Source organism: Dromiciops gliroides, chromosome 2 (assembly GCF_019393635.1).
Source record: "Dromiciops gliroides isolate mDroGli1 chromosome 2, mDroGli1.pri, whole genome shotgun sequence".
Classification (NCBI taxonomy): domain Eukaryota; kingdom Metazoa; phylum Chordata; class Mammalia; order Microbiotheria; family Microbiotheriidae; genus Dromiciops; species Dromiciops gliroides.
Window position 1 is genome coordinate 558,587,563 of NC_057862.1, and position 26,912 is coordinate 558,614,474.

At 38.0% G+C, this 26,912-nt stretch overlaps 1 protein-coding gene across 1 annotated transcript in view; it reads right to left on the minus strand.

Moving 5' to 3' along the window:
- CFAP61 (cilia and flagella associated protein 61) overlaps positions 1-26,912 on the minus strand; it is a 354,788-nt gene that overhangs the window by 207,350 nt on the left and 120,526 nt on the right. The window contains exons 14-17 of the mRNA XM_043987819.1: positions 25,554-25,680; positions 20,939-21,016; positions 17,276-17,482; positions 10,166-10,300 (exon numbers count right to left, since the gene is read on the minus strand). Of these exons, the coding sequence (XP_043843754.1) occupies positions 10,166-10,300; positions 17,276-17,482; positions 20,939-21,016; positions 25,554-25,680 (547 nt within the window). The remainder of the gene's footprint in view (positions 1-10,165; positions 10,301-17,275; positions 17,483-20,938; positions 21,017-25,553; positions 25,681-26,912) is intronic.

Here is a 26,912-nt window from a genome sequence, read left to right on the forward strand (position 1 = left end):
GAAATATAATACACCTGGCCTTCAGATTTGGGGGCCATGATGGTGAGTGTTACACTTCAAGATAAGGGAATAAGGCCTAATGAAGTTAAATCACTTGCCTATGATCAAATACTAGTTAATGGCAGAACTGGGACTATAATTCAGGTCCTAGGATTCCCAGTCTGTTGTTCTTTCTCCTACATAGGCTATCTCTTATGATTTAGCTGATTTGGTACACATATTTTTAAAAAAAAGAATTAAAGGAGAAAAAATTTTTCTTGGCAGTAGAAAAGAGACATTCACAGTGAGAAATCAATTAAAATGGTAAACAAGAGGCACTATTTCTAGTGGTCAGTTAACCATCAGGAGTCTTCATTGTCTACATAAAGCCCGTGTTTTCAAAATTAATGATAATAACTGACATTTTTAAAGCACTCCGAGGCTGGCCAAACATTTTGCACATACATTATCTCCTGAGCATGCCAACAATCCTGTGAGATAGGTCCTAGAGGCATTATGAGTTCCCTGGGGCTAAAAGAATGGTTGCCAGGTTGTGTGTGTGTGTGTGTGTGTGTGCCCAAGGTAGCTTTCAGACCAAGCTCTGTCAAGTCCGAGTCCACTAGAAGAAGATGCATTTCTCTTTGTAGGCTGCCCACTTCTAGTTCTGTTCTCTTTGTCGGCTCTTCTTTTCTTTTTGTTTTAAAGCATCATTTTCTTTTTACTGTCATTCCCTTCATCCTTGAAGGCGAATTCTGAGGACGCTGTGAGAGCCACTTAGTGCCTTCAGAGCGCAGATCCACCCGAGGATGCTCTGCACTTGTGCCACTGCTCTTCTGAAGCACCACAGCAGTCATATTATGTATCCTGGGGCACTTCTGAACCTTGATGGTATTCATTACCATAGCTCGGCAGGAAAGAGAATATATTTTTTTCTCCCTGCTGGGTTGTGACATGAGCCCAGTCAGCATCCAGGAAAGCCTCAGGATCTGCTCTTTTAGGTGCCGTGAGACCTCTTTTTCAGAACTATAGTAGCTACCTAAGGAGAACGAGGAAACCTGAAACTGAAAGGAAACTGTCTTTGGCTGCTTTAAAGGTTGTTAGGGGCTGGGCTGCTGGGAAATACTTCCATTCTCTTTTTAAACAGGAATTTGTAAATGATGCAGTTTTCGATTCAAAGGTTCTTTTTGAAAGAGATAATTCCTGTGTATTACCAGTCATTTCATAATTATGTGAAAGGTCTACTCCTGTTAATGAAAGGATGCTCGGTATTTCTCCTTATTGTCAGCATTGGAACAACTGAAAAGCTTCTTAAGTCTTGGCAAGAACATTAGATCTGAAAGTAGACTTCTTCAATATTTATTCTAGAGATTAGGAAAGAAGCCAATGATTGATTAGCATTGAATATGTAAAGGGTGAGGAGGAACTTTGTCTTTGAAGCTCCATCATAGGTGATCAGAAAGTTTCAAGGGTCAAATGCTATACCTTTCCTACCCCAGGCCCATTCAAAATCCAGGCTCAGCTCTACTTCTAGCCTTGGTCATAAAATCAGTCACCCTCACACAGGGACCAGTAGACACAGAGCATCATTACCTGTCAACACACAGGGCCACATGCATGAACCTCACCTATACTCCTTGTTCCACACACAAAGAGGATTAGAGCCTCCTCCTCTGCTCTATAAACCTCCATCAAGGTTTCCATCAGTGGTTTGTTGTTGTTGGTGGTGGTTTTTTGAGTAATAATTTGATTTATTACAAGAGAAGGGCATATGCATGTGGGAACTCCTCACACCAAGTCCAAAGGAGCCCCTTCATCAGTGTTAAGGAGGTATTTCCAGCATGGCCTCCAGAGGAAAAAGGCAGGCTTCACAGGACAATTATAACATGATGTTAAACATCAATGTTGTGTCTACCGGGTTATGACACAAAGATGTTGGAGCACTCTGGACCATGCCTTTCCCGCTATTCTTTCTCAGTGTCAGGCTTGCAAGTAAATTTACTAGGCTAAGTTCCTAAGCAAGGTTTTGTTTTTGGTTTTTTTTGGGGGTATGTGGAAAGAATCTATGCTTTACTTTTTGTAAAATTCAAGTAATTAATGGCAAGGATCTACAAGATAAGAAAATCATTTTCAGGTCATTTAACTTTTTGGTGGCTTGGGTTTTTTTTTTCATTCTGAAAGTCAAAATATTAATAACATATAACCCAAGTCAGGAGACCTGAGTTCAAATCAAGTGTGTGCTATTAGCTACCTCTGACACACAACCTCCCTGGGACTAGATGTCTTTATCTACAAAATTAGGTGGGGGGGGCAGGGAAGGGTTAGATTATGAGGCTAGACGATCTCTAAGGTTTTTTTGGCCTCTAGATCCTATAACTACTTGCCAAATAAGCCCACTGGAGATCAGCTTTCCATCTCTTATCTCCATGCCTTTGCACAGCCTGTCTCTCATGAAACTCTGAGGTTCTTCCCCTCCCAGACTGTCTCCTTCAGGAAAGCCAACCAGGCCATCTTTTGCCTCCATGCTCACTTAACCTTTAATCACTAAATGGATGTTGCCTCAGACAAATAGAGACTTGGGAAAGACCTTAGTTTAAAAAGGTCGGGGTCTCCCACTGCATCCTGACCTATGTCTTGCCACTGGAGGAGAGAGTGAGGCTGATGACTTTGCACAACTCTGCCTCACTTAAAGCCAATTCTTTTTTTTTCTTTTTTCTTTTTTTTGGGGGGGTGGGTGAGGCAATTGGGGCCAAGTGACTTGCCCAAGGTCACACAGTTAGTAAGTGTCAAGTGTCTGAGTCTGAATTTGAACTCAGGTACTCCTGACTCCAGGGCCCGTGCTTTATCCACTGCACCACCTAGCTGCCCCACTTAAAGCCAATGCACTTGCAAGTCAGGCCATCATCCTCCTGATGTCATCAGTCCTCTTCAGGCAAGAAGGACAAACAACAAACCCTCATGCATGGCATGCACTTGTCTTGATCTCTGCCTCTTACATTCCACGGCTTCCTTGAAAACTCACCTCAAGTGTCATCTCCTAAATGAAATCTTTTCTGACCCCTGATACACAACGGTTAATGTTCCTCCCCCCTGCCGCACAGTTATTTTGTAACTTGTACGTTTATATGTTGTTTCCCCTCATAATTTTAAACTCCTTGAGGAAGGAATAGTTTATCTCTCAGATCTCTGGAAAGGAGAACAGTTTATGACCAAACAAGAGATAGAGAATATTATGAAATGCAAAATGGATGGTTTTGATGACATTAAATTAAAAAGGGTTTGTACAAAAAGAAGCAATGCAGGGACAGCTAGGTGGCGCAGTGGATAAAGCACTGGCCTTGGATTCAGGAGTACTTGAGTTCAAATCTAGCCTCAGACACTTGACAGTTACTAGCTGTGTGACCCTGGGCAAGTCACTTAACCCTCATTGCCCCTCCAAAAAACAAACAAACAAAAAGAAATAATGCATTCAAAATTAGAAGGGAGACAGAAAACTGGGAAACAATTTTTATAGCCAGTAATTCTGATAAAGGCCTCATTTCTAAAATATATCGAGAACTAAATCAAATTTATAAGAATCCAAGTTATTCCCCAATTGAGAAATGGTCAAAGGATATGAACAGGCAGTTTTCTGATGAAGAAATCAAAGCTATCTATTGCCATATGAAAAAATGCTCTAAATCACTATTGATTAGAGAGATGCAAATTAAAACAACTCTGAGGTACCACCTGACACCTATCAGATTGGCTAATATAACAAAAAAGAAAAATAATAAATGTTGGAGAAGCTGTGGAAAAATTGGAACACTAAAACATTGCTGGTGGAGCTGCGAATTGATCCAACCATTCTGGAGAGCAGTTTGGAATTATGCCCAAAGGGCATAATTCCTTTGACCCAGCAATACCAATATTAGGGCTTGTAACAATTGGAATAAAAGGAAAGAGCCCGAGAGCGAGCGCCAGTCTCTTCCTTCCTCCTCCCACTAGCCTGCGTCACTTCCTGACGCCAAAGAAAAGACTCCTGGTCTTGCCCTCAAAGACCTTCACTTCATGGGCGGAACTCTTCTACAGTAAGTCTCCAGCAGGTGGCGTTATTCCAATCGTTACAGGCCTTTCCCCCAAAGAGATCATAAAAAGGGAAAAGGACCCACATGTACAAAACTATTTATAGCTGCTCTTTTTGTGGTGGCAAGGAATTGGAAATTATGGGGTTGCCCATCAATTGGAGAATGGCTGAACAAGTTGTGGTATATGAATGTAATGGAATTCTATTGTGCTGTAAGAAATGATGAGCAGGCAGATTTCAGAGAAACCTGGAAAGACTTGCATGAACTGATGATGAGTGAGATGAGCAGAACCAGGAGAACATTGTACACATTATCAACAACATTGTGTGTTGATCAACTGTGATAGACTTGACTCTTCTCGGCAATATGATGGTCCAAGATAGTTCCAAAGGACTCATGATGGAAAATGCTCTCCAAATCCAGGGAAAAAAAGAACTGTGGAACCTAGATGCAGATCAAACCATACTATTTCTATTGTTTTTGTTGTTGTTGTTTTTCTTTTTTTGAGGTTTTTCCTTTTTACTCTGATTCTTCTCTCATAACATGACTAATGCAGAAATATGTTTAATGTGATTGTACATATATAACCTATATCAGATTACCTGCTGTCTTGGGGAGGTGGGAGGGAGGGGAGGGGTGGAGAAAAATTTGAAACTAGAAATCTTATAAAAATAAATCTTGAAAACTATCTCTAAATGTAACTAGAAAATAATAAAATATTAGGGGCAGCTAGGTGGCACAGTGGATAGAGCACTGGCCCTGGATTTAGGAGGACCTGAGTTCAAATCTGGCCTCAGGTCCTTGACACTTACTAGCTGTGTGACCCTGGGCAAGTCACTTGGCCCCAATTGCCTCACCAAAATATATATATATATATTTATATGGTAAAAAAAATAATAATTTTAAGCTCCTTGAAGGAAGGCATGGGGGCAACAAGGGTTTCTCTTTGTAGTCCCAGTATCTAGCAAAGCACCATGACACATAATGTAATTAAATGCTTTTTGACTGACTAATACTTATGAGAGAGGAATCACACAATAGAAAGAGAAGAATAATAATTTTGAAGTCAAAAGACAGGCTCTGGTCCTGCTTCTGCTGCCCACTTAATGTGTTTGAATGATCATTGAACCTCTTTATGGGGCAGTTTCCTCATTTATAAAACAAAGCTATATTAAGATGAGCTTTAAGTCACCTTTCTATTCTAAAAATTCTGTGATTCTAAAGATAATCAAAATCCAATGACTGAATGCATAAATGGGTCTCATCTGCAGCGCTACAGCACCTTTCATGTTCAGAACCATAAAGATATGATCTTGGAATCTAAAAATGATCCTCATGGATGAGATTTATGAAAACCATTCCAAGAATCTCAGGAAAGAGTTTGACTATAAATAGAAAATATACTTTTGTATACATACTTAAATGCATGGGGAATTTCTGCATCAGAGGACCAAGAGGTAAATTTGAATTATAGGGTAGATTTATCTACTACAGGTATACTTAAAATATAACATGTCTTGGTTCACATTCAGGAAAAGCTAGAAAATATTCATGATTTCACTATATATGTGGTACAGAAAGAAGCATTAATTAAGCTTTGAGAAATCTCCTTCAAAAAGATGCTAAATAGTTGATCTCCAGAAATCCACATGGAAACTAGACTGCTGGCAATGAAAGTTAAGAAGTTTAAGGAGGGGGTGGGAAACAATTAAACGAGGAGAAAATCTAGCAGGTGCTGGGTAGAATAATGAAATTTACTAGGACAGCAGATGTACAAGTGAAACTGTATCCAGTAACAGTCCATCAGATGGTAATTATACTTGGACTGAGGGAAGAACAGTCAGAGATGAAAAGAAGCAATTCAAAGGGCAACTAATGCCAGTAAGTAACATCTTTGCAAGAGATCACATTCTAGGAGAATAGCAATATATTTAACTTTAAGAAGGAGGAAGTTTAATAAATTGTGATTTACTTTGGGAAAATAGACAATGCCAATGTCAAAATCATATAAACTGACCAAAAACTTTCCCCTCCAAAAGCTTACACAAGATCGTTTTAAAAGTATGACTAAGTGGCACCAAAAAGGGTTGATTTGAGCTAGAAAAAAATAGGCTTCCAGGCTAAGCTACAACAACTATGTTTTAATAAATGAATGTTATAGGTTCATCTTCATGCATTCTGATTTTAGAACTATTTACTTTTCTTCCCTTTCCCAATATTTTCTTGTCACAAGCAGAGAAAACCTCAGATATGTGCCATTCAGATACAAAATTTGTTAGAACTTTGTCTCCAAATGAATCAATCTCTCTCTGTCTCTGTCTCTGTCTGTCTCTGTCTCTGTCTCTCCCCTTTCCCTACCTCTCCCCCCCACACACACACACATACACACCTTCATGCACACTATTAATCACTCCAATCACACTAACTTTCCTTTCCCACTCTTCTTTTCTGAACCTAGAACATTCCACTACCCCAGGACCAGTTTCTTAGCCAATCCTCTTCCACTGATTTCCAGCATCAGGAAAGTGCTTCTACTGCTCCTTATAGCGCACCCTGGATGGAGCAGCTAGGTGGTACAGTGGATAGAGCACTGGCCCTGGAGTCAGGAAGACCTGAGTTCCAATCTCACCTCAGACATTTACTAGCTGTATGATCCTGGGCAAGTCACAACCCCAATTGCCTTAAACACTCCATGTATATCTTGCCACTGGACCCAGATGACTCTGGAGGAGAGAGTGAGGTTGGTGACCTTGCACAATCCTCCCTCACTTAAAAAAAAAAAACCCAGGGCAGCTAGGTGGCGCAGTGGATAAAGCACCGGCCCTGGATTCAGGAGGACCTGAATTCAAAGTGATCTTGGGCAAGTCACTTAACCCTCATTGCCCCCCCCCCCACACACACAAAAAAAGTTCAATTCAGTACAAGTCATGACATCACCCCAATGTCATGGTCGTTTTTACAAATAAAGGACAACAACAATACCTTGGGCAATAGTTAAAAACTAGGCAGCTCGGTCCTCTCTTCAATTAGGGTCACAGCTGCTCCTGCTACAGATTGTATCACTGAAGAGAAGCAGTATCAGGCAGGGGAAAGAGTGAAACAAGCTGCTGTTGAAACACTTAATAGGTATGTGACCTTAGCCAAGTCACTTAAAATTTCTGAGACTCAATTTCTTCAACCATTAAAAAAAAAAAGAAATATTGAACTACCTGTCTCATGGGCTTGTTATAAGGAAAGCATTGGTAAACAGTAATATGCTTTATAGAGACGAGTGTTTATGATTATGACAGGTGATAAGCAACCTTTATTCAACAAATCTTTTGATATCAAAGTATAAGAGCTTTTGTCATCTGTGATTGGTTTTGTTCAAATCTAAAAATTATTATTATACATTAAAAAAATACTAGAGTGAATTTCAAGCCAGAAATGAGGAAAGTTTCCTTGATGCAGATCTATTCACTATATTAATTCCTCAGAGTTGTATTAGCTACACTGTGGCTGACTTTTCTTCAGTGACTTTTCCATTGCTTGTTAGGCCTGTCTTAGTAAAAACCAATCAGCCTGACCTTACTAACAAGAGGGGGAAAACACCTAAAGATATGTCCACATATATGGCAGCAGAAAGATTTTGAAGTTAATTTTGATTTGTCTTGTCTGTCTAAACGGTAGCATAACTGATTGCATTTCCATTTAGGTGACCATATACATTTAACACAAAATTACCAACAGAATGTGTACACAATGGTCTGGGGGGTGGGGTAATCCTAGCTGGAAAAAACCACCAGAGTCTATTGTATCTCATGCTTCAGACTATTTATTGATTACTAACTCGATCAGAAAGTTCTTCCCTTAATACTTGTTGACTCTCAGACTATATTATTAATCTTCATGACTTTCTTTTGCAGCTTGTGGTAAAAACTCATTAGTCTATTTGCTATGCCCATTCTTACGGCACAATACTTGGAAGACAATCAATTAGTAGAAACTTTGGGGGAGATATTGTATCAGGGACACTTATCAACTAAACTAGACTGAAAGAACTAAGTCATTGTGCAGAGGTCACCAAACTGCCACGAAATGATAAATTCCAATCACTGCTGACCTGGGCCAGATTCAAATTGGCAACCTACTGAGCTGAAAAGCTTTCTATCCCATTACTAATGCTTGGAGTGATCTGTTCCCTTGAAAATTGACTTCCTAGGTGAAAGCAAGGAAACGGAAGGCAAGGCTAAGACTGAATTGGATGAAAGCTAGGAGAAGTAAGCACTCAGATGAACATATATGAATATGGTGAGGGAATGGGAAGGACACAAATAATGCAGTAAATAGGAGGATGCAAAATTTAAAATAGCAAAACAGAATTCCTTTGGTAAATAAAATCATTTAACCACATCTAATTTAACTGATGCAAAATCCATTGCCCTGAGACGAAACAATGGACATATTATTACATAGCTATCTTTCCATTATCTTCTTTTGTGTTATTTTGCCTCAGTTAACTAATCAAAAACATTAAGAGGATCATTTTGAATATTTCCCATCTCAACAAATATTAAAAAGATTTTTCAATTGTGCCCTTAACTAAAGTCCCACTAGAGCAAGCAAGTACAATCAACCAACAGTTAGTATAAGTTTAAAAAAAAAAAAACAGCAAATTTGATTTCATTGAAAACAAATTATCATTGGGGGGGGGGGGTTTCTTTGTGACCACACCCTTAAACCCAAACTGGGATTCTCTTATACCACTGTAAATAGAAAAAACAAACAAACCAACCCATTGAAATGGTGATTTAAAAATGAATATTGGCATTCAGGTCTTCCGAAATACAAAATCTAAGTCACAGCAACTGTCTTGAAGAAAACTCAATTGTTTCATATAATTCAGAGAAAAGAACCCAGAAATAAACTCTAAAGCAACTGTGTGGCCTCCTCAAAATTGGGCTTTTATAGAGCAATTATCATCCTGCATAGTACTTGGATGCAAAATAATAACTAAGGCAGAATGGGGGTGGGGAAGATATTTGTACTATGTGCTGTGGTAAGGTGCTAACATCTGTAGAAATTTTCATCTCTTAGAGACAGCATGTCTCTGAGGAATTGTTTTCAAATCTCAAAGCTTAAACTTCTATTTTTCTCCAAGGGGAATTGTGTTTTTGTCTTATGGTAATTTTTATATTTTTTTTTAAGAAGAAAAACAATTTACCCCAAACAGACATTTATAGGGAATGATGATTCTACAAGGTTTTTCTTCTCATCTTCTTTTGTTATTGGAAATAGCTCTATAAATTTTTGACCTTAAAAACAGATTTTTTTTTTTACTTCATCCCATTACCTTCTGATATTTTTCTAATTCTTGTAGCAAGAAAAGCTTCTCTTGCTTAGGCAAATGCATTCATTTTAAGGTCAAATATCTTAGTAGCCCAAGGGTATCTAATATGTTTCTGTTAATCATTCTTGACATTCTGCAGTAGTATTCAGAGTTTCACTCCAGAAGCCAATGAAATAAACATGACTTTAGGACTAAAGAACTATTGAAAACATATCAAGTACTATTTCTGTCAGTTTCATCTTGAGTGACATAGCATTTCTTGTCATGAACCCCCAAATCAGCTGAGAGTGGGATACCATTTGAAGGGACTGGAGAGAGAAAAAAAATATATATATATATATCCTATAAATGCTGTTCGTGTTAGAAAAATATCCCCCTCCTCACATTTATCTGTTTGTTTGTTTTTAGTGATCACTATGCAATGGTTACTGTTCTTTTTTTTTTTTTTTGTGGGGCAATAAGGGCTAAGTGACTTGCCCAAAGTCACACAGCTAGTAAGTGTCAAGTGTCTGAGGCTGGGTTTGAACTCAGGTCCTCCTGAATCCAGGGCCGGTGCTTTATCCACTGCGCCACCTAGCTGCCCCAATGGTTACTGTTCTAATGCTCAATCTGAAATGACCATTTTGGATACAGTAGTGCATTAGCAAGGCTTAGGCTGTAAGGGTATGAACACCAGGTTCACTGTAATTAAGAAGCAGCCTATTCAAAACTAAGACAGTAATGTCGTCCCATCTGCCAAACCCTGCATCAGCTGGCACTGTGCCTCTTGCCTGCTGCTGCTTCTGTTACCCACCTGATCCTTGGAGACCTCCTTCGATGGAGCATTTATGCCAAGCTCTTCCAGAGGATAGACAATCTGTCGTCTTGGTCGCACGGGAACCAAGTAATGAAGGGCAGATGTCAGAGAATGGGCATAGGGATTCTGAAACTGAAAGACAGCAATCTATATTTTAGCAGGGAGAATGTCAGAACAGGGCATCACAGATGTCGGGTATATGGCTTACGGATACAAAATTCTTAACTCGGTTGGCCAAATCCAAGAGAAAAATCAGCAAATAAACAAACATACTCTTAGAGCAGAGGAATGAATTGCAGATAATGCCTGACACTAATGAAGATAATTATGAGAGTAATTACATTACTATCTCTGTGGGAATGACAGATAAACAAGTGGTTTGGTTTATGGGATTTTTCAGTACAAGTATTTTCCCCAGGAGGATATTCTTCTCCATAGTGATCATGAATCAGCTTGATTTGACCTCATTAAGCTGTGTTATCTGCTTACTGTTAACCTTTGCTTGTTTGGCAAAAGATGCTTTAAGAAAACGCATAGTCCGAAATGTCATCCAAGTGAGCAACTTAAAATGAACCTAAAAATCTCTCCTGTTGCATAGCATGTCATTCTAAATATCTTCAACTGAATCTTTCTGGATGAAATAAACTATAGGAAATGAAACAATAAAATGCAAAGTGTGGGGAGGGATGCATTATCTCAATTTGACATACATTAATGTTATTTTACAAGTGGAATTCATTCTGACAAATAGTTCTTTGATGAGAAAACACTAAAATATTAATTTAGCATTTATTATTAAGAGCTATTAGTACAAATCAATGGTGGAAGAACTGGGAGTAAGTGGAAGTGACCACTTCATTTTAGAATTTCTGAAAGAGGAGAAGAAAATTAGGCATAGTCTAATATGTCCTAGAGTTTGGGAGAATAGATTTCAAAGGTTTCATCAAAAAGAGAGATAGGATTTCAGAGACTGAAATTCAACAGAAGTCAGGTGGAAGAGATGTTAAGTTCTCAAGAAGGAAATTCTGAAGCCAGAAAGGAAAACAATTTTTAAGAATGGAAGAGGAATTGTCTAAAGAAATCAGTGTAGGTACACAGGGAATTAATTCATTCTCATAGGATAAAAAGAAAGACATATAAAAGGGATAGAAACAAAGGCAAGTAATGGAGGATATACATATGGATGTATCCACACATGTGTACGCACATGCATATGTATGTCTATGGCATACATACATGGTTATATATATATATATAATAAGTATGCAGATATGCACATGTATGTTCCCAGGTGTGTGGTAGGATGAGCACTGATGACTATCTACAGAGATACCCCAAGTTGGCCAAGACTATGGTTGAAGCCGGCATTACAGACAACTGCTATGGTCTATACCATGGCATCTATCAGCCTGGGTGGCTGAGCATAATAGCTAGCATTAGATGTAGCCATTCTGCTCCAGGGGAAAAATGAGACATTATTCTTCTGAATAAAGAAGAAAGAAAAATAACCATTGAAAAGATATGCCTTCTGTCACTCGTTAGCTTCATGCTATCAAACTAAAGCAGTGGTCCTAGCATTCTCTTTATGTATGTATATGTATATACCTACCTATACATCTAGATCAGATGTGTCATGGATTCGTCTGGCAGCCCAATGAAGCCTAGAGACCTCCACTCGGGATGATGTTTTTAAAATGTATAAAATAAAATATATAGCATCACAAGTGAAACTGTATTGAAATATATTTATCACAATTTTTTTAAGTTCATGGACCCTAGGTCTAGACAATATATATACATATATATGCATATATGTGTGTGTATGTATGTGTATATATATATTATATATTATATATATATAAATATATGGAAAACTAATAGCCCAGAGCTATAATTTCATTGGTATAGGTCAATGGTCTCCAATCTTTTTTGATCATGCACCCTTATCAGTAAAATATTTTTGAGTAAACCCCTCATATGTATATATTTATGCCTGTTTACATAAAAATCGCACTTTTAAAGAGTTAGATAAAGATGAAACAATATGGATCCTAGAGTCAGTTTGGGGTCTTTGGAGTTTATTAGGTAGAGGAGTGGCATGGTCCAGTCTACATTTTAGGAAAATTAGCTTTGTGAAAGATAAATTGAAGAGGAAAGTGATTTGAGGTAGGGGAACTAACAAAGAGGCCATGACAATAATACAAGTGAGAGACTGAAGTATGGTGTGAGTAGATAAAGAGGACAGACAAGAGAGAGAGAGAGCTGTTGTAGTGGTAGATATGACAACAGTTGCCAAATTTTGATTGAATATGTGGGATGAGGGAGAGTATGGAGCTAAGATATTGCAAACCTAAAGGACTGGAAGGATGATGGGACCCTAGACACTAACAGGAAAATTTGGAAGAGGATTGTGTTTGTGAGAAAAGAAAATGTAATGAGATCTGAATCCTGTACATTGAAAACTAAAAAGTTGGACATGGAGCTCTTACTCAACAGTTAAGTGCCTTGGAATGCAGAGCCCTCCCTCTAAAGGGTGCCTACTATAGTCATGAAGGGATGGGGTGTGAAGAAGAGAAGGGTTGTCTCAGTGGCACCTGTTCAGCTGCTGTTGTTGATAGCTAGGTACTTAAATTATAATTATCCAGAAAGGTAAATTTTGAACTCAGAACCTAGAATGAAAGCTTGAATAGGAGAGGGTAGAGCCAGAGTAGGGCATTATGAAAGATCAAGGGTAGGTATGGTTGTATTGGAAACAAGTCACAAGTTTGTCTACTAGGGGAGGGTAATATTTAACAATACTTCCTACTTGTTGGAGGGGTCACACACTTCTTGGGGCTAGACCGTGGCTCTCATTTTTTAGATCACTGATGCAGGAAACTCCCAGTGAGGAAACTCCCTCCACCAATACAGATCTATAACTGCTCTATGGAGAGTTGCCCAGGACACTGAGGGTTTAAAAGCCTTGGTCAGGAACACATAGCCAGTAGGTGTCAGAAGAGGGACTTGTACCCTGGCCTTCCTGATTCTCTATCCACTAGTCCATGTGCCTGTCAATGAAAGAGAAGAACAAGAATAATAGGGCTCACTTCTATAGAGCTTTAAATTTTGTAAATCATAATATATACAATATATTAAAGGATAAATATAAAATATATGGCATACAGTCTTATTAAAAAGTGGCTAGAACACTCAATTTCAAAATGAACTGAGGTTGAAGAAAACACAGTTAAGGAAAAAAATTAATTTTTAAGCTATAACTTGGGGAAAAAGAAGAGGATCAAAGTAGGGTAGAACCACTGCTTTAGGTCAATGGAATAATGAAAACTGATGATGGAGAGGAGGTAGAGCTTTTCAGCTCATTTTGTTTTCTTATTTATTTCTAGCCCCTATATCACTGGTTGAGTTCCTCTCAAGGCTTCCATTTGGCCAAGGGTAATAGGCTGTCCCTTCCAGATCTGCCTCTGCCTTTCTACACTTCAGCTCTAACATCCTTCCCCCATGCCAACCCTCTTCTTCCATTGGTGAGTTCTTCTCAGGGCTTCCAATTTAGAGAGAAGCCCAGTTCAACCATCCTTCATTCCCCTCCTACTTCTGCTTATGACTCTCCAGATTTCAACACCATATCCCTCACCCTGGGGGAAGCAGATTTGCCTTCTATCCTCCAGCCTTTTCAGCGCCCCTTGGTGTATTGTCTTTCCCCTTCCATTAGATTATAAGTTTCTTGAGGCCAGGAACTATCTTTTTGCTTATATTTTTATCTACAATGCTTAGTTTGGCATCTGACATGTAGCAAGCCCTTAATAAATTCTTGTTGCTTTGCTTTGTTTTTCTCCTACTTTATTCTAAAGATATAGCAGTCCTTTCTGCACTGTTTTCCCAAGAGAATATATGTCATCATGTTGGCCACAGCACTTATCCCTAGCCTCAACAGTAGCCCGGGCCATCCTTGGGTACCAATGGAGGTTAGCTCCAGCACGGATCCTGGCACAAAACCAGCATTATATAGAATCAAAGGCTTGCTCAAGCGAGCTTCTAACTTCTGAGGAGTTTCCCGGCTGGGTGGCCATGAGTCTCAGTCTTAAGTTCTTCCCTGCTAGGCTCTTTCCTGCTAGGAAAGGGACAATGATCTTTGAACTGGATCAGAAAACAAAAAATGCTATTAAGAAGTTCAAATGCCAGATATCTAGAGATATGGTAAAAGAGCCCTTTCTAGGATGTTTGTCAGCAGAGTGAGGAGACCTACCTCACAGGTAATAAAAATTAGTAATAATAATAGCTAGAATAATAATAATAATAATAATAGCTAGAAGGTATGCCAAGATCACATACTTTTCAAATTTGTAGATAATGCAGAGCTAGGAATGGCTGTTGGTATGTTGGATGACAGAATAAAAATACAAAAGAGAGCTTGACAAGTTAGGACATTGGGCCAGCCCTGATTAGATGAAATTTAAAAGGGAGAAATGAAAAGTTTTTTATAACTCGAGTTTGAAAAATGAACTTCACAAGGAGACATGGCTAAATAGTAGTTCAGCGGGAAAAGATCCTGGGGTCTTAGGGAACTGCACATGTTAAAATGGGAACTACAAGTTTATCATGAGTAAATAGTGTTAGAATTAAAAGAACTGAAGAAATCTTATAGTCCAAGACTAGTGAGGGAAGAACCTCTGGTCAGACCAAGGCTGGAGTACTGTGTACTGTGATAGCTGCCACCCCTTAGGAGTGTTCAGAAAGGAGGAGCAAGGATGTGGAACGGGGTGTCTATTCTGAAGAAGAGAATTCTTATGGGGAAAATAATGGCTATCTTCAAACATTTGAAGGTCTACCACATTGAAGAGGAATTCAACTTATTCTGCTTTTCTCCAAGGGGCAGAACTGGGAGCGACAGGTGAAAGATACAAAGAAATAAATTTAGGCGTAATGTAAAGAAAAAGTTTCTAAGTATTAGACCCAAGGGAGATGTTGGGATCCCTATCCTGTATGACTGCAAGCAAAATCTGTAAGACAACTCATTAGGTGTTTTGGGGGTTTTTTTGTTTTCTTGGTTTTTTATTTTTTGTAATTCTGATTTAGACATGAGCTGGATTTGACAGCCTTTGAGATCTCTTTTAACTTAGATTCTATGATTTCTATTTCTTTCACATTTCCTCAGAGAATTTTCTGAAATGATCTCCAGAATTTTGTAACCATTTAAACCTAAATATTTAGGTTGATAAAATAAATAGGTCTAAAACCCCTAATGAAGTGTTTGTTTAATGTAAGCTCTGAAACCAAGAGTTTTAATTATTTCATAAGTGATGTTTCAAATATTATATACCTGATTTGCTAAAAATTAGTGATTCTTAATATAGTTATATAGATTGTAGTCATCATAATCACCACAGGCTTTTTTTTTTTAGTGAAGCAATTGGAGTTAAGTGACTTGCCCAAGGTCACACAGCTAGTAAGTGTCAAGTGTCTGATGCTGGATTTGAACTCAGGTCCTCCTGACTCCAGGGCCAGTGCTACCACTGTGCCACCTAGCTGCCCCTTCACCACAGGCTTTTAAACTCAATTTCCACTGGGCTTATAGGACAACCCCAAAATTTCTTTTGTAAAATAATCTTAGTTAAGTTTGTAAAACATGTATAATACAATAAAACATGGATTAAACCATCCAGATAAGTCAGCCACAATAAATTAAAATGATCTTGTTTTGATTACTTGGATATTTTGGACAGAGCAGTTTGTTGTTTTTATCTGAGTTAACTGGACAATTGTCTCCAGGCTTCATTTTTACTTGAATCTACACAAGTACACACTAGAATAAAAAGTGAATAATAAATATTTATCAAAACCCATAACCATATGTTATATACATGCATATATGATTAGTCTTAAAGGACTCTTAATCCTGTATTTTAAGCTAATATAAATATTAAGCTAAGTGCCCCAAATACTATTTTTTCTTATTATTACTAATGCATACACAACATGCAGGCAACACTGTGAATAAAATAATTTACCATTACATCTTGAAGGTCACCAAACTAGTATTAAAGAAGGAAGTAAAAGAAAATTCCATGGTCGAGGGTTCCTTGTCTCCCCAAATTAAAATCTGGATCCTTTGGGGATTATTGGAGTTATTTTCATTTCCATGATTAGGGGAAATAATCCAATTGTCAGTTCTAACTCACACCAAAAGACTTTTCCTATTGAATCTATTCCCCTTATCTCATCATTCCCCAAAAAAAGAATAAATCCATCGATTATAAACAATCTCAAATTCATTGTTATATATGTATATTCATACACTTTTATATAATTTTAGGGTTCCTAAATGATATCATTTCAATTTATTTTGATTCGCTTTGACTTTTAAGAAGAAACTCAACAATTTCATTCAATCAGAACCTGGTCTAATATATATTTGGATCCAAAATGAACTCTAATATATTAACTTTCATCACTGAGGCTGATGTTTCACTGATCCACATAGCCAATTCAAATCAACACTACAGGAAAGACAAAGGCTATGTTTGGCAAAACAGAATATCTTATGTAGTAAGACCACAGAACTAAAAGAAAAGACAAATATATATGGTGCGTGCGTTTGTGTGATATGTGCATAGTATGTATGTATATAGACATAAACACACTACACATACATATATATTATATATATGTTCACAATGGTTTTTTTACATTGTCACAAAAGTTGGAGTTAGGAAACTTTGTGAGTATATTAGGCATACAAAAATGGCTATTTTGGAACAACTTATTATTGTGAGAAAAATGACAGTATGATTTTGATATTGCACAAATATACCTTAAGATATAATCTGGCACCAATCTCTATATAGTTTTTGGTCTGTGTTTTGTCAACCTATTGTTGGTTCTGATTGTTTTGGGTATCACTTTATAATTCAAAAATATTCTTTAATTTTAATGTTGTGTAATAAAAGTATCAAAATATAGATAACCTTTTAAATTTCAATCAGTACAGTGTCATGAAAATACAGGGGGCAGACAGATTAATTGAGAAGGAGGGAGGAAAGGATATTAGGAGTAAAGACCATGGAATATGTTGGGAAATAAGTGAATAAAGCCACATCAGATTTCTTTTACCTTGCCTTCCCTGGATTGTGGGTAGATTAGATAGTAGAGACAGGATTTAAAGCTTAAACGAAGGATCTCCTTCAGAAAATATTTTGTATAGTGCTGGAATATGGGATTTAAAACAAAATGATGCATGTGGCCATGCTCTTCTCGTTGGTGATGACTATAGTAAATAAAATCTTCAATGTTATAATGTGAACGTATGTACTCTATATCCTAGAAAACAGAAGAAAAAATGATTTTTAAGCAGTGCTCTAAACTACTATTCTGTGGCAAATACGTATGTTTCTGTGCTTTGGTATATCTTAATTACTGAAGTGAGAAAACTAATCTTCTCTTTCTTGACCCAATGTTTAGTTTTTAAAATAAATAAAATCAAAAGTATATTTTCTATATTTGTGTTATCCTCTGAGAATTACTGGTCATTTACTAAACTTTGTTACAACAATGCATCATTATGACTTAGCCAGGTAGGGAGAAGTTCATCAATAGTATTTTGGACCCTAAATGATGATTTAAAAAATTTGAAAACCCAATAATACTGAAGTAATATGGTTCATTAACAGTTATGAAATTCCAGTCAGGAAAGACATACATATGTGTTTCATCAAAGACAAGGTGCATACAATCTTCAAGGATTGGATCAAGAAGTCATGGAAATTGTCTAGATTAGTTTCTAAAAAAGCTAATATTCAGGAAATCACCTCAGTTATGGCCAAAACAAACCAACCAATTCAAACATTATTTCATTGAAACATTCTATCGGAAGTTTCTGTAAAATTATGTTAAATTGTCTGTAGTTATCTGTTTCTATGTAGAGAAGCAATATTGTGTAATAAATAAGAGGGTTGGCCTCAGCATCAGAAGGCCTGGTTTCAGTTCTGGCCTCTGACACAGAGAAAGCTACATAAAACGATAACTTGCAGCACAGTTGTTGATATGTATGGGCATAAGGAGTTTCCTTCCTTACCCACTGAAATCACAGATCTGGAAAAATAAATAAAGGCATACCTTGTTTTATTGTGCTTTGCTTTATTGCACTTCACAGATAATTATGTTTTGATTTTGTTTTTTAACAAATCGAAGGTTTGTGGCAACCTGGCGTCAGCAAGTCTATTGGCACCATTTTCCCAACAACAAGTGCTCACATTGTGTCTCTGTGTCACAATTTGGTAATTCTTGCAATATCTCAAACTTTTTTATTATTATTTCATCTGTTATGGTGGTCTGTGATCTTTGATGTTATTAGTGCCCATATAAGACAGAAAATGTAACTGATAAATGTTGTATGTTCTAACTGCTCCACCTACCAGCTGTTCCCCTGTCTCTCTTCCTCTCCTCTGGCCTGCTTATTCCCTGAGACATAACAATATTGAAATCAGACCAATTAATAACCCTACAATGGCCTCTAAGTATTCACGTGAAAGGAGGAGCCAATCAATGCAACAAACTTCATTGTTGTCTCATTTTAAGAAATTGCTCCAGCCACCTCACCATTCGGCAACCACCATCCTGATCAGTCAGCAGCCATCAAGCTGGAAGTAAAATCCTCTGCCAACCAAAAGATTATGATGCTGAAGGTTCAGGTGATGGTTAGCATTTTTTTTTAGCAATAAAGTATTTTTAAAAACGGTATGTACATTTTTTAGACATGATGCTATTATAACTTAATAGAACACAGTATAATGTAAATATATTTTTATGTATACTGGGAAATAAAAAATTCATGTGACTTGATTTATGGCAATATTTGCTTTCTTACACAGGGCTGGAACTGAACCCACAGCATCTCTAAGGTGTGCCTGTAGATACTTGTCCTGTTGAATTCCTGGTGAGGAAATTCCATCTGTCATTGCAGATCAGCACCTGCCAGGCAACTTCTACTCTCAGAGATTAGGACAATGGGTGTGATTTAAGTGACTTGACTAGGGTTGCACAGTCTGCCTGCATTATGTTCAGGACTTGAACCCAGGTCTTTCTGACCGCCAAACCACCCTTGTATCTACTACTCTACTCTGTCTAATCTGTCTGTGTCTGCTTCTGTGGATCTTTGTGTATAGATACATGCATGACTAATATCTACATACATCGGTCTGATCCTCAAACATTTTTTTACCTTTCTGAGACATGAGTTGAGAATCTCTGATAACATTTTATAGACTTTCAGTTGAGATGTGAATTTGTTATGACTAGTCAGAGTCCATACATATTTTCAGAAAACATTTGGTATGTCCTTCAGCACATACACCTCCACTCAAGTCCTACTCTGATATCTCGTGTGGGCTGGAAGCAATCCTGGCTCCTCAAAGACTGTACCTGGAGAAGACAAGCTCTGGCAGGTTCTCCCAAGCGAGGAAGGCTTTGGGCAGGGGCCTGAGGAAGATCGCATGTCAGCTGTCCAAGCAGCACTCTAGATAACCTCAGAGAAGCTTTCTACCAGTTGGTCAGAGAGAGGTGAATTTGGGGGCCAAAGCAACTCCCCCAAATGAAGGGAGTTACAACCTATGTATTTTGGAGCTAGTATCCACATGACAAAAATCACAGATCCTTGAAGTACATACAACCAATTAACCTTGTTTTGATTGGCCTAATTCTGATCCCTACCCTTTGTCTCCTTTTATCTGGTCTTTTCATCAAGCCTTTTCTGAAGTCACTGGGAACAAGGGACTCATCTATATTAATTGTGCTAAGAGAAAACAAGGTAACGGTTCAGCAACCACATATACAGTTTTCTTTGCCAGAAGTGCACTCACTTAGAGAGGAGTCAAATGTTCTGTGTTTTCATTAGGTGTTTGACTTGTTCCATTGGCATGTGTGGCAGACATGCCCAAAATGTAGAGAAAAGGTGTGAGGGAATGTGAGATGGAATGTTAATTGGAAAAAATCTACCTGTATTTCTTCATACCAATGTGTACTTATCATTTTAATCACTTGGCTATTCATCTGTGATGTGCTTCTTGTTATTTCCTACAGTTCAATCTTTTTCAACATAACTAAAAAGGCAGGGGCAGGTTGGGGGTGAGGGGGTGGAGTAAAGAATGCAAGTAAACTGAATTACTCTGCATTCAGTAGGGATGGCCCTGGACAAAAATGTAAAGGTGCTCAGATTGTTTTCAGCAACCTTGGCCTTCCCTTTCCTGTGCAGGCTTAGGGCACTGCCCCAGTCTGCTACATTCTAAATCTAGTTCAGACAGGACACATTTTTTGTTTGCTTCAATACCATACCCCACCTTTTTTCAAATTACTAAGTTTATTTTAAGCATTTTATTGAAATTTGTAATAGGAATGGGGCTAACACATTTTTATTAATTTTTTTAAAAGGAGATTTGAGGGGCAGCTAGGTGGCACAGTGGATAGAGCACCGGCCCTGGAGTCAGGAGTACCTGAGTTCAAATCCGGCCTCAAACACTTGACACTTACTAGCTGTGTGACCCTGGGCAAGTCACTTAACCCCAATTGCCTCAAAAAAAAGGAGATTTGAAGGATGCCCAATTTATAAACATTAGAAATAAGCAAATAATAATTTATATACCTAAGAAATACCTATTCACTATACCTATTCACATTAGATTCAAAACAAAACTTGGAAAGGTATAATCTCATTACCTCTTTGTGTTGATTCATGTTAAAAATAATAATCAGGCAAATGAATAAAAAATTTAAAATATTTACCATTTCACTTCTGATGACTGAAACGCCAACTATCTGATTCATAACTTCAGCAACAAATGTCTGTACTGTTGTCCCATTCTGAAAACATAAGTTGATGGGTTAAGTTGTTAGGTTTTTACTTTTTTATTATTAGTTAATAATAAACTGTTTTAATTCCTAGCAATGCTTTAACCAGTGATCAGTCTTGGACTTAGACTAAAATTATTCATTCAAGAACCTGTTAGGGGGCAGCTAGGTGGTGCAGTGGATAAAGCACCGGCCCTGGATTCAGGAGGACCTGAGTTCAAATCCAGCCTCAGATACTTGACACTTACTAGCTGGGTAAGTCATTTAACCCTCATTGCCCTGCAAAAGCAAAAAAAACCCAAAACAAACAAACAAACAAAAAAAAACATTAGGGAAGGGGAGTAAGAATCCTCAGAGCCAGAAGATTTACTCTAATTGAATATCATAAATATTGATGAGGCACCTTCATGAATAGGGTAGAACCATATGTGATGCTCTCTTCTTAATACCTTTAAGAGAAATGAAAAGCTTTTTAGGGCAATTAGCCAGGCTTACATTTCTCTACCTAGTGTAAACTTATCTTCATTGTTATGGGGGGAAAAGAAAGCACTTGCTGGCATAGTGCATCAGAAAAAATATTTATTAGAAGGCAACTTAGGTTTAAACCTGTCTCCTTCCTTCCTCCACTTCATAGCTAAGTGACTGCAATTTCTCTCAATCTCAGCTGCTTCATCTGTAAAATGGAGATATTGCCTTACCTTAGCTTAACAGCAACAGCATAAATTAGATGACCTTATGAAATCTGTTAATGGTGTTGAAATCTCTGACACTGTTTGATCTACTCTAATGTGAATATAAAGAGACAACAAGGGGCAGCTAGATGGCGCAGTGGTAAAGCACCGGCCCTGGATTCAGGAGTACCTGAGTTCAAATCTGGCCTCAGACACTTGATACTTACTAGCTGTGTGACCCTGGGCAAGTCACTTAACCCCAATTGCCTCACCAAAAAAAAAAAAAAGAGAGAGAGACAACAAGGTCTCGCATTGGATGGCTATAGTCTTAAAGTGTAGAGGCAATGTGGGTATTGAGGACAATAACTTTGGCATCTTGGCTTTGGCTCCTCAGGCCTTTCTATAAGGAAGTATAGTCTTCATATTTTCATGGCATTGATCATGAAGGCTTCATGACACTGCTCTCTCCTGGTTCTCTTCCCACCTCTCTGACCACTCTGTCTTGGTCTTCCTTGCAGGATCTTCATCTAGGTCATGCCCATTAACCATGGGTGTCCATGAAGGTTCTATTCTGGGACCTCTTCTTCCTCTATACTGTTTCACTCGGTGATCTCATCCGTTCACATGGATTCAATGATCTTGATTCTCAAATCTACTTATCCGGCCTTAACCTCTCTCCTGACTTCTAGACTCACATCTTCAACTATGATTTGGACATCTCACACTGAATGTCAAATGGACATCTTAAATTCAACACATCAAAAAATTGAACTCATTATCTTTACCTGCCAAACCCTCCCTTTTTTTCCTTATTACTATATAGAACACCACTGTGTTCCCAGTCACCCAGGCTTCCAACCTAGGTGTGATCCTTAAATTATCCCTCTCAGCCCTCACATGCAACAAGTTGTCATCGTGTCATTTCTATCTTCGTAATATCTCTCCTATATACTCCCCTCTCTCCTCTGACAATGCCACAATCAAGCTGTAGACCCTTATCACCTCATGCCTGGATATAGCCATAGCCTGGGGATGTTCTTCATACCTCAAGTCACTTTCCACTCCACTCAGCTGTCAAACTGAACTTCCTAAAGGGCAAATCTGACCGTGTCACTCCCTCCTCACTCCTCTTCAATAAACTCCAATGGCTTCATGTTACCTCTAGGATCAAATATAAAGCTTGGGGAAGCCAGGTGGCGCAATGGATAGAGCACCAGCCCTGGATTCAGGAGGCCCTGAGTTCAAATGCGGCTTCAGACACTTGACACTTACTAGCTATGTGACCCTGGGCAAGTCACTTAACCCCCATTGCCCCGCAAAACAAACAAACAAGCAAAAATAAATAAATAAATAAAGCTCTCTGTTTGACTTTTAAAGCCCTTCATAACCTGAGCCTCCCTACCTCTCCTGGCTTCTTATACCTTATCCCTTTCCTGCCACCCACCCCTCACACACATTCTTTTTTTTTTATTTTATTTTATTTATTTATTTATTTATTGCAGGCAATGGGGGTTAAGTGACTTGCCCAGGGTCACACAGCTAGTAAGTGTCAAGTGTCTGAGGCCGCATTTGAACTCAGGTCCTCCTGAATCCAGGACCGGTGCTTTATCCACTGCGCCACCTAGCTGCCCCCCTCACACACATTCTACATCTACTGGCATCAGTTTCCTTGCTGGTCCTAACACACAATCCATATTTTCTGATTCCAGAGATATTTTCACTGGATGGCCATCATGCTTGGAATTCTCTCCCTCTTCCTCTCTACCTCCATGATTTCCTGGATTCCTTCAAGTCTTAGTTAAAGTCTCACATTCTGTGAGAAGTCTTTCCTCCTCCACCTTAGTTCTAGTCCCTTCATTCTATTGATTATTTCCAATTTATCCAGAATATTGTTTGTACATAGTTGTTTGCATGTTGTCTCCCTGATTAGACTGTGTGCTCCTGGAAAGCAGGAACTTTCTGCCTTTCGTTGTGTCCCCAAAGCCTAGCACAATACCTGCTATATAGTAAATGCTTAGTAAATGCTAACTTACTGACTAAGAAAAGATGAGTTCTTTAAGCACAACTAGATAAAAACAACTGAACAAAACCTAGAGTGGCCCAGGTGAAGATTATGGCTTTTCTTTTCTTTTCTTTCCTTTTTTTTTTTTTTTGCAGGGCAATGAGGGTTAAGTGACTTTCCCAGGGTCACACAGCTAGTGTCAAGTATCTAAGGCCGGATTTGAACTCAGGTCCTCCTGAATCCAGGACTGGTACTTTATCCACTGAGCTACCTAGCTGCCCCAGATTAAGGCTATTCTTTTGACTGCCTCTGGTACTGATGTGAAGTCTCTTTTTCGTAACAGTTATCTCCTTTAGGCTTTTAAAGTTTCTTGCAACTCTCCTTTAACCCCTTATTGGGATCCTGTGTCCATAAAACCCCATTGTGTAAGTCCTACTGCACCGCCCAAAATTAAACAACCAATAATAGCAGGTGGCATTTATATTGGTCTTTACAATTTGCAGAGTGCTATAAACAATTATCTCATGTGATCCTCAGAACAATCCTGGGAGGTAGGTGCTATTATTATCATCCCCATTTCAGAGAAAAGGAAGCTGAGGAACACTGAGGTTATGCTATTTGCCCAGGATCATGCAGCTAGTTATTGTCTGAGGCTGGATTTGAACTCCGGTATCCCTGATTCCAAGTCTAACACTCTATCCACTATACCTAAATGCCCTAAAAACTGTTTTGAGGCTGGGGCTACAGAATCCACTCCACCACTAAAATCGTCCCACTGCAGAGCAAAGAAATCTTAGCAAGAAGAAAGGCAGGCAAGGAAGGTCAGAGACCTTCCCTCCTCCTGGCCCACATTTTTGACTGTCAGTAACATAAACAAACAAACAAACAAACAAAAATTCTGAATGTTTTCTGGTCAGCACAAGACCGCCCTTATTCCCTACACTAAAAACTGACTTTATATTCTTGAATAAATTATAATCCAAATGTGGCACAGTGTGGTGCCACTAAGCACTATGCTAAAAGGAGAACGTTATAACATTCTATATGTTATTTTAAATTAGGCCAGTGAATTCAGCTAAATAAGCTGGGTTATTGGGCTGAGACACAAACTGTCAGTTTGATTCCAATAAAAGTTAGTCGCTTTCATCCAGAAAAATAGTTCAGATGCTGATATTTCATAAATGCTATAAAAGGGACCAGATAAGAGATTATGAATGGATCAATGTAATTCATTACATGGTAAAATAACACAAGCCATGTTTTCTATGGATGTTGGGTTAGTCGTGTTATGTGTATACTGCTTTCTTCAACATATGTGCCTTGCATTCTTCCTTCCCAGCGGCCTTGAGACAGATAAAATACGGTGCAAAGGAAGATAATTAAGAATGAAGAGGCAAAACTATTTAAAGGAATTAGATGAAGAAGACCCTATCAAGCACCTGAGACCAGGAGATTACCACATCTGGGCACTCAATTTGGTTCTAAGTTTCCTGGAATCTATGGCAAAATGAAAAAAAATCCTACATTACATAGTTTACATTTCCTAGCAATAGAAAGTATATGAATTCACTGGCAGATCTGAAATTTTTCCTGGAACTAACCTCAAGCAGGAATTTATTGCATGGGTGCTTGTATAAAAGATAACAAGGAGACAATTTCAGGTACAAAACTATCAAAGGCCACCTTAAGATGCAAGATACAGCAGCTAACATTTCTAGTGTGTGGGCAAGTTAGCATCACTGTATTTAAGTAAACAATGTTAAAATGAAAAGCATATTTACTGTTCTCCTTTGCCAATGAGCATGCATTACCCAGGAAAAGAAAGTGGCACCATATTGTAAAATAAAATAATCAATTCTGCTAATTATGTACTTACTGGATCTCTTCGAGCTATATTATATTTTTTAAAATCCTCCATTATGCTTTGATTCAGATTAAGTGTTCTGATGAGACTTTCAACACCAGGGACATCATTGGTAGTTGCTAGTCTTATATTAATTGACCTAGTCAAAGACATAAAGGATAAAAATTCTAAAATATTCTTTAAAAGAACAAAGAAAACATGTATTTCCAAAGAATTTTTGGCCTTTAAATTTATAATCACAATATGTGATATAATGAAGCTTAGACCATAGCTAAAAACTATAAGTAGAATTCTAACCTTTCATATTTACATAGAGTAATCTCAAAGTTTCACTTCAGAATGATAAAAATTGTCACATTGAACTTGATTTCATTTTATAATAAACTGAATCAAATTACCCCTAAAGTCTAATAGTGAGGTAAGCTCTTGGAAGTCATACTAATTTGTTTCAGGCTACTGTGATTAGATAACATTACTCAGTACTATTGATATACCTAAATTTTGTAATAGGTCAACCTTTAACCATGCTGAATGTATAACCATACTGTAATGCATCCTCCATAATGTCTCACTGTGGCATAGAAGTGACCCTGGATTCTTCTTCTTTTTTTTTTTTGTGAGGCAATTGGGGGTAAGTGACTTGCCCAGGGTCACACAGCTAGTAAGTGTTAAGTGTCTGAGACTGGATTTGAACTCAGGTACTCCTGAATCCAGGGCCGGTGCTCTATCTACTGTGCCACCTAGCTGCCCCGACCCTGGATTCTTGAAGGTTATCTCAGTGGTAAATAAGCTCTGACATCTCCTAACAAACTAGAAAAGTAAGTACAGGCCAAGAAATGTAATTTATGTATATCTATACATACAATAAATACTAGTATAAGTCCAAGAGTGATTCATCCCTGGAGGACTGGATAGCTGAGATAGATAGATGTGTGTGTGTGTGTGTGTGTGTGTGTGTGTGTGTGTGTGTGAGAGAGAGAGAGAGAAAGAGAGAGAGAGAATAATCTGATATAAATATAATCTGGCATATATGTGGTACATATATATATATACACACACCAAATTTTATAAATGTGTGTGTATTTGTGTATATATGTATATATATTTGTGTACACACATACTACAAAAAATCTTAGAGAGGCTATGATCTGAATCATCATTGGGAATACCCATACAAGATGAAATAATAATTCCTTGAAGAAGTTTCATTGTATACTTCAAAACTTTAAATATAATGATATATTTTCCCCAGAAAATTTATATTTGTATACACACACACACACACACACATATATATATATAGTTGCCTGGCAAGAATACTATCTCTCAATATCACCTTCACGCCTTTTAAAAGACAGTAAAGAACTTAGT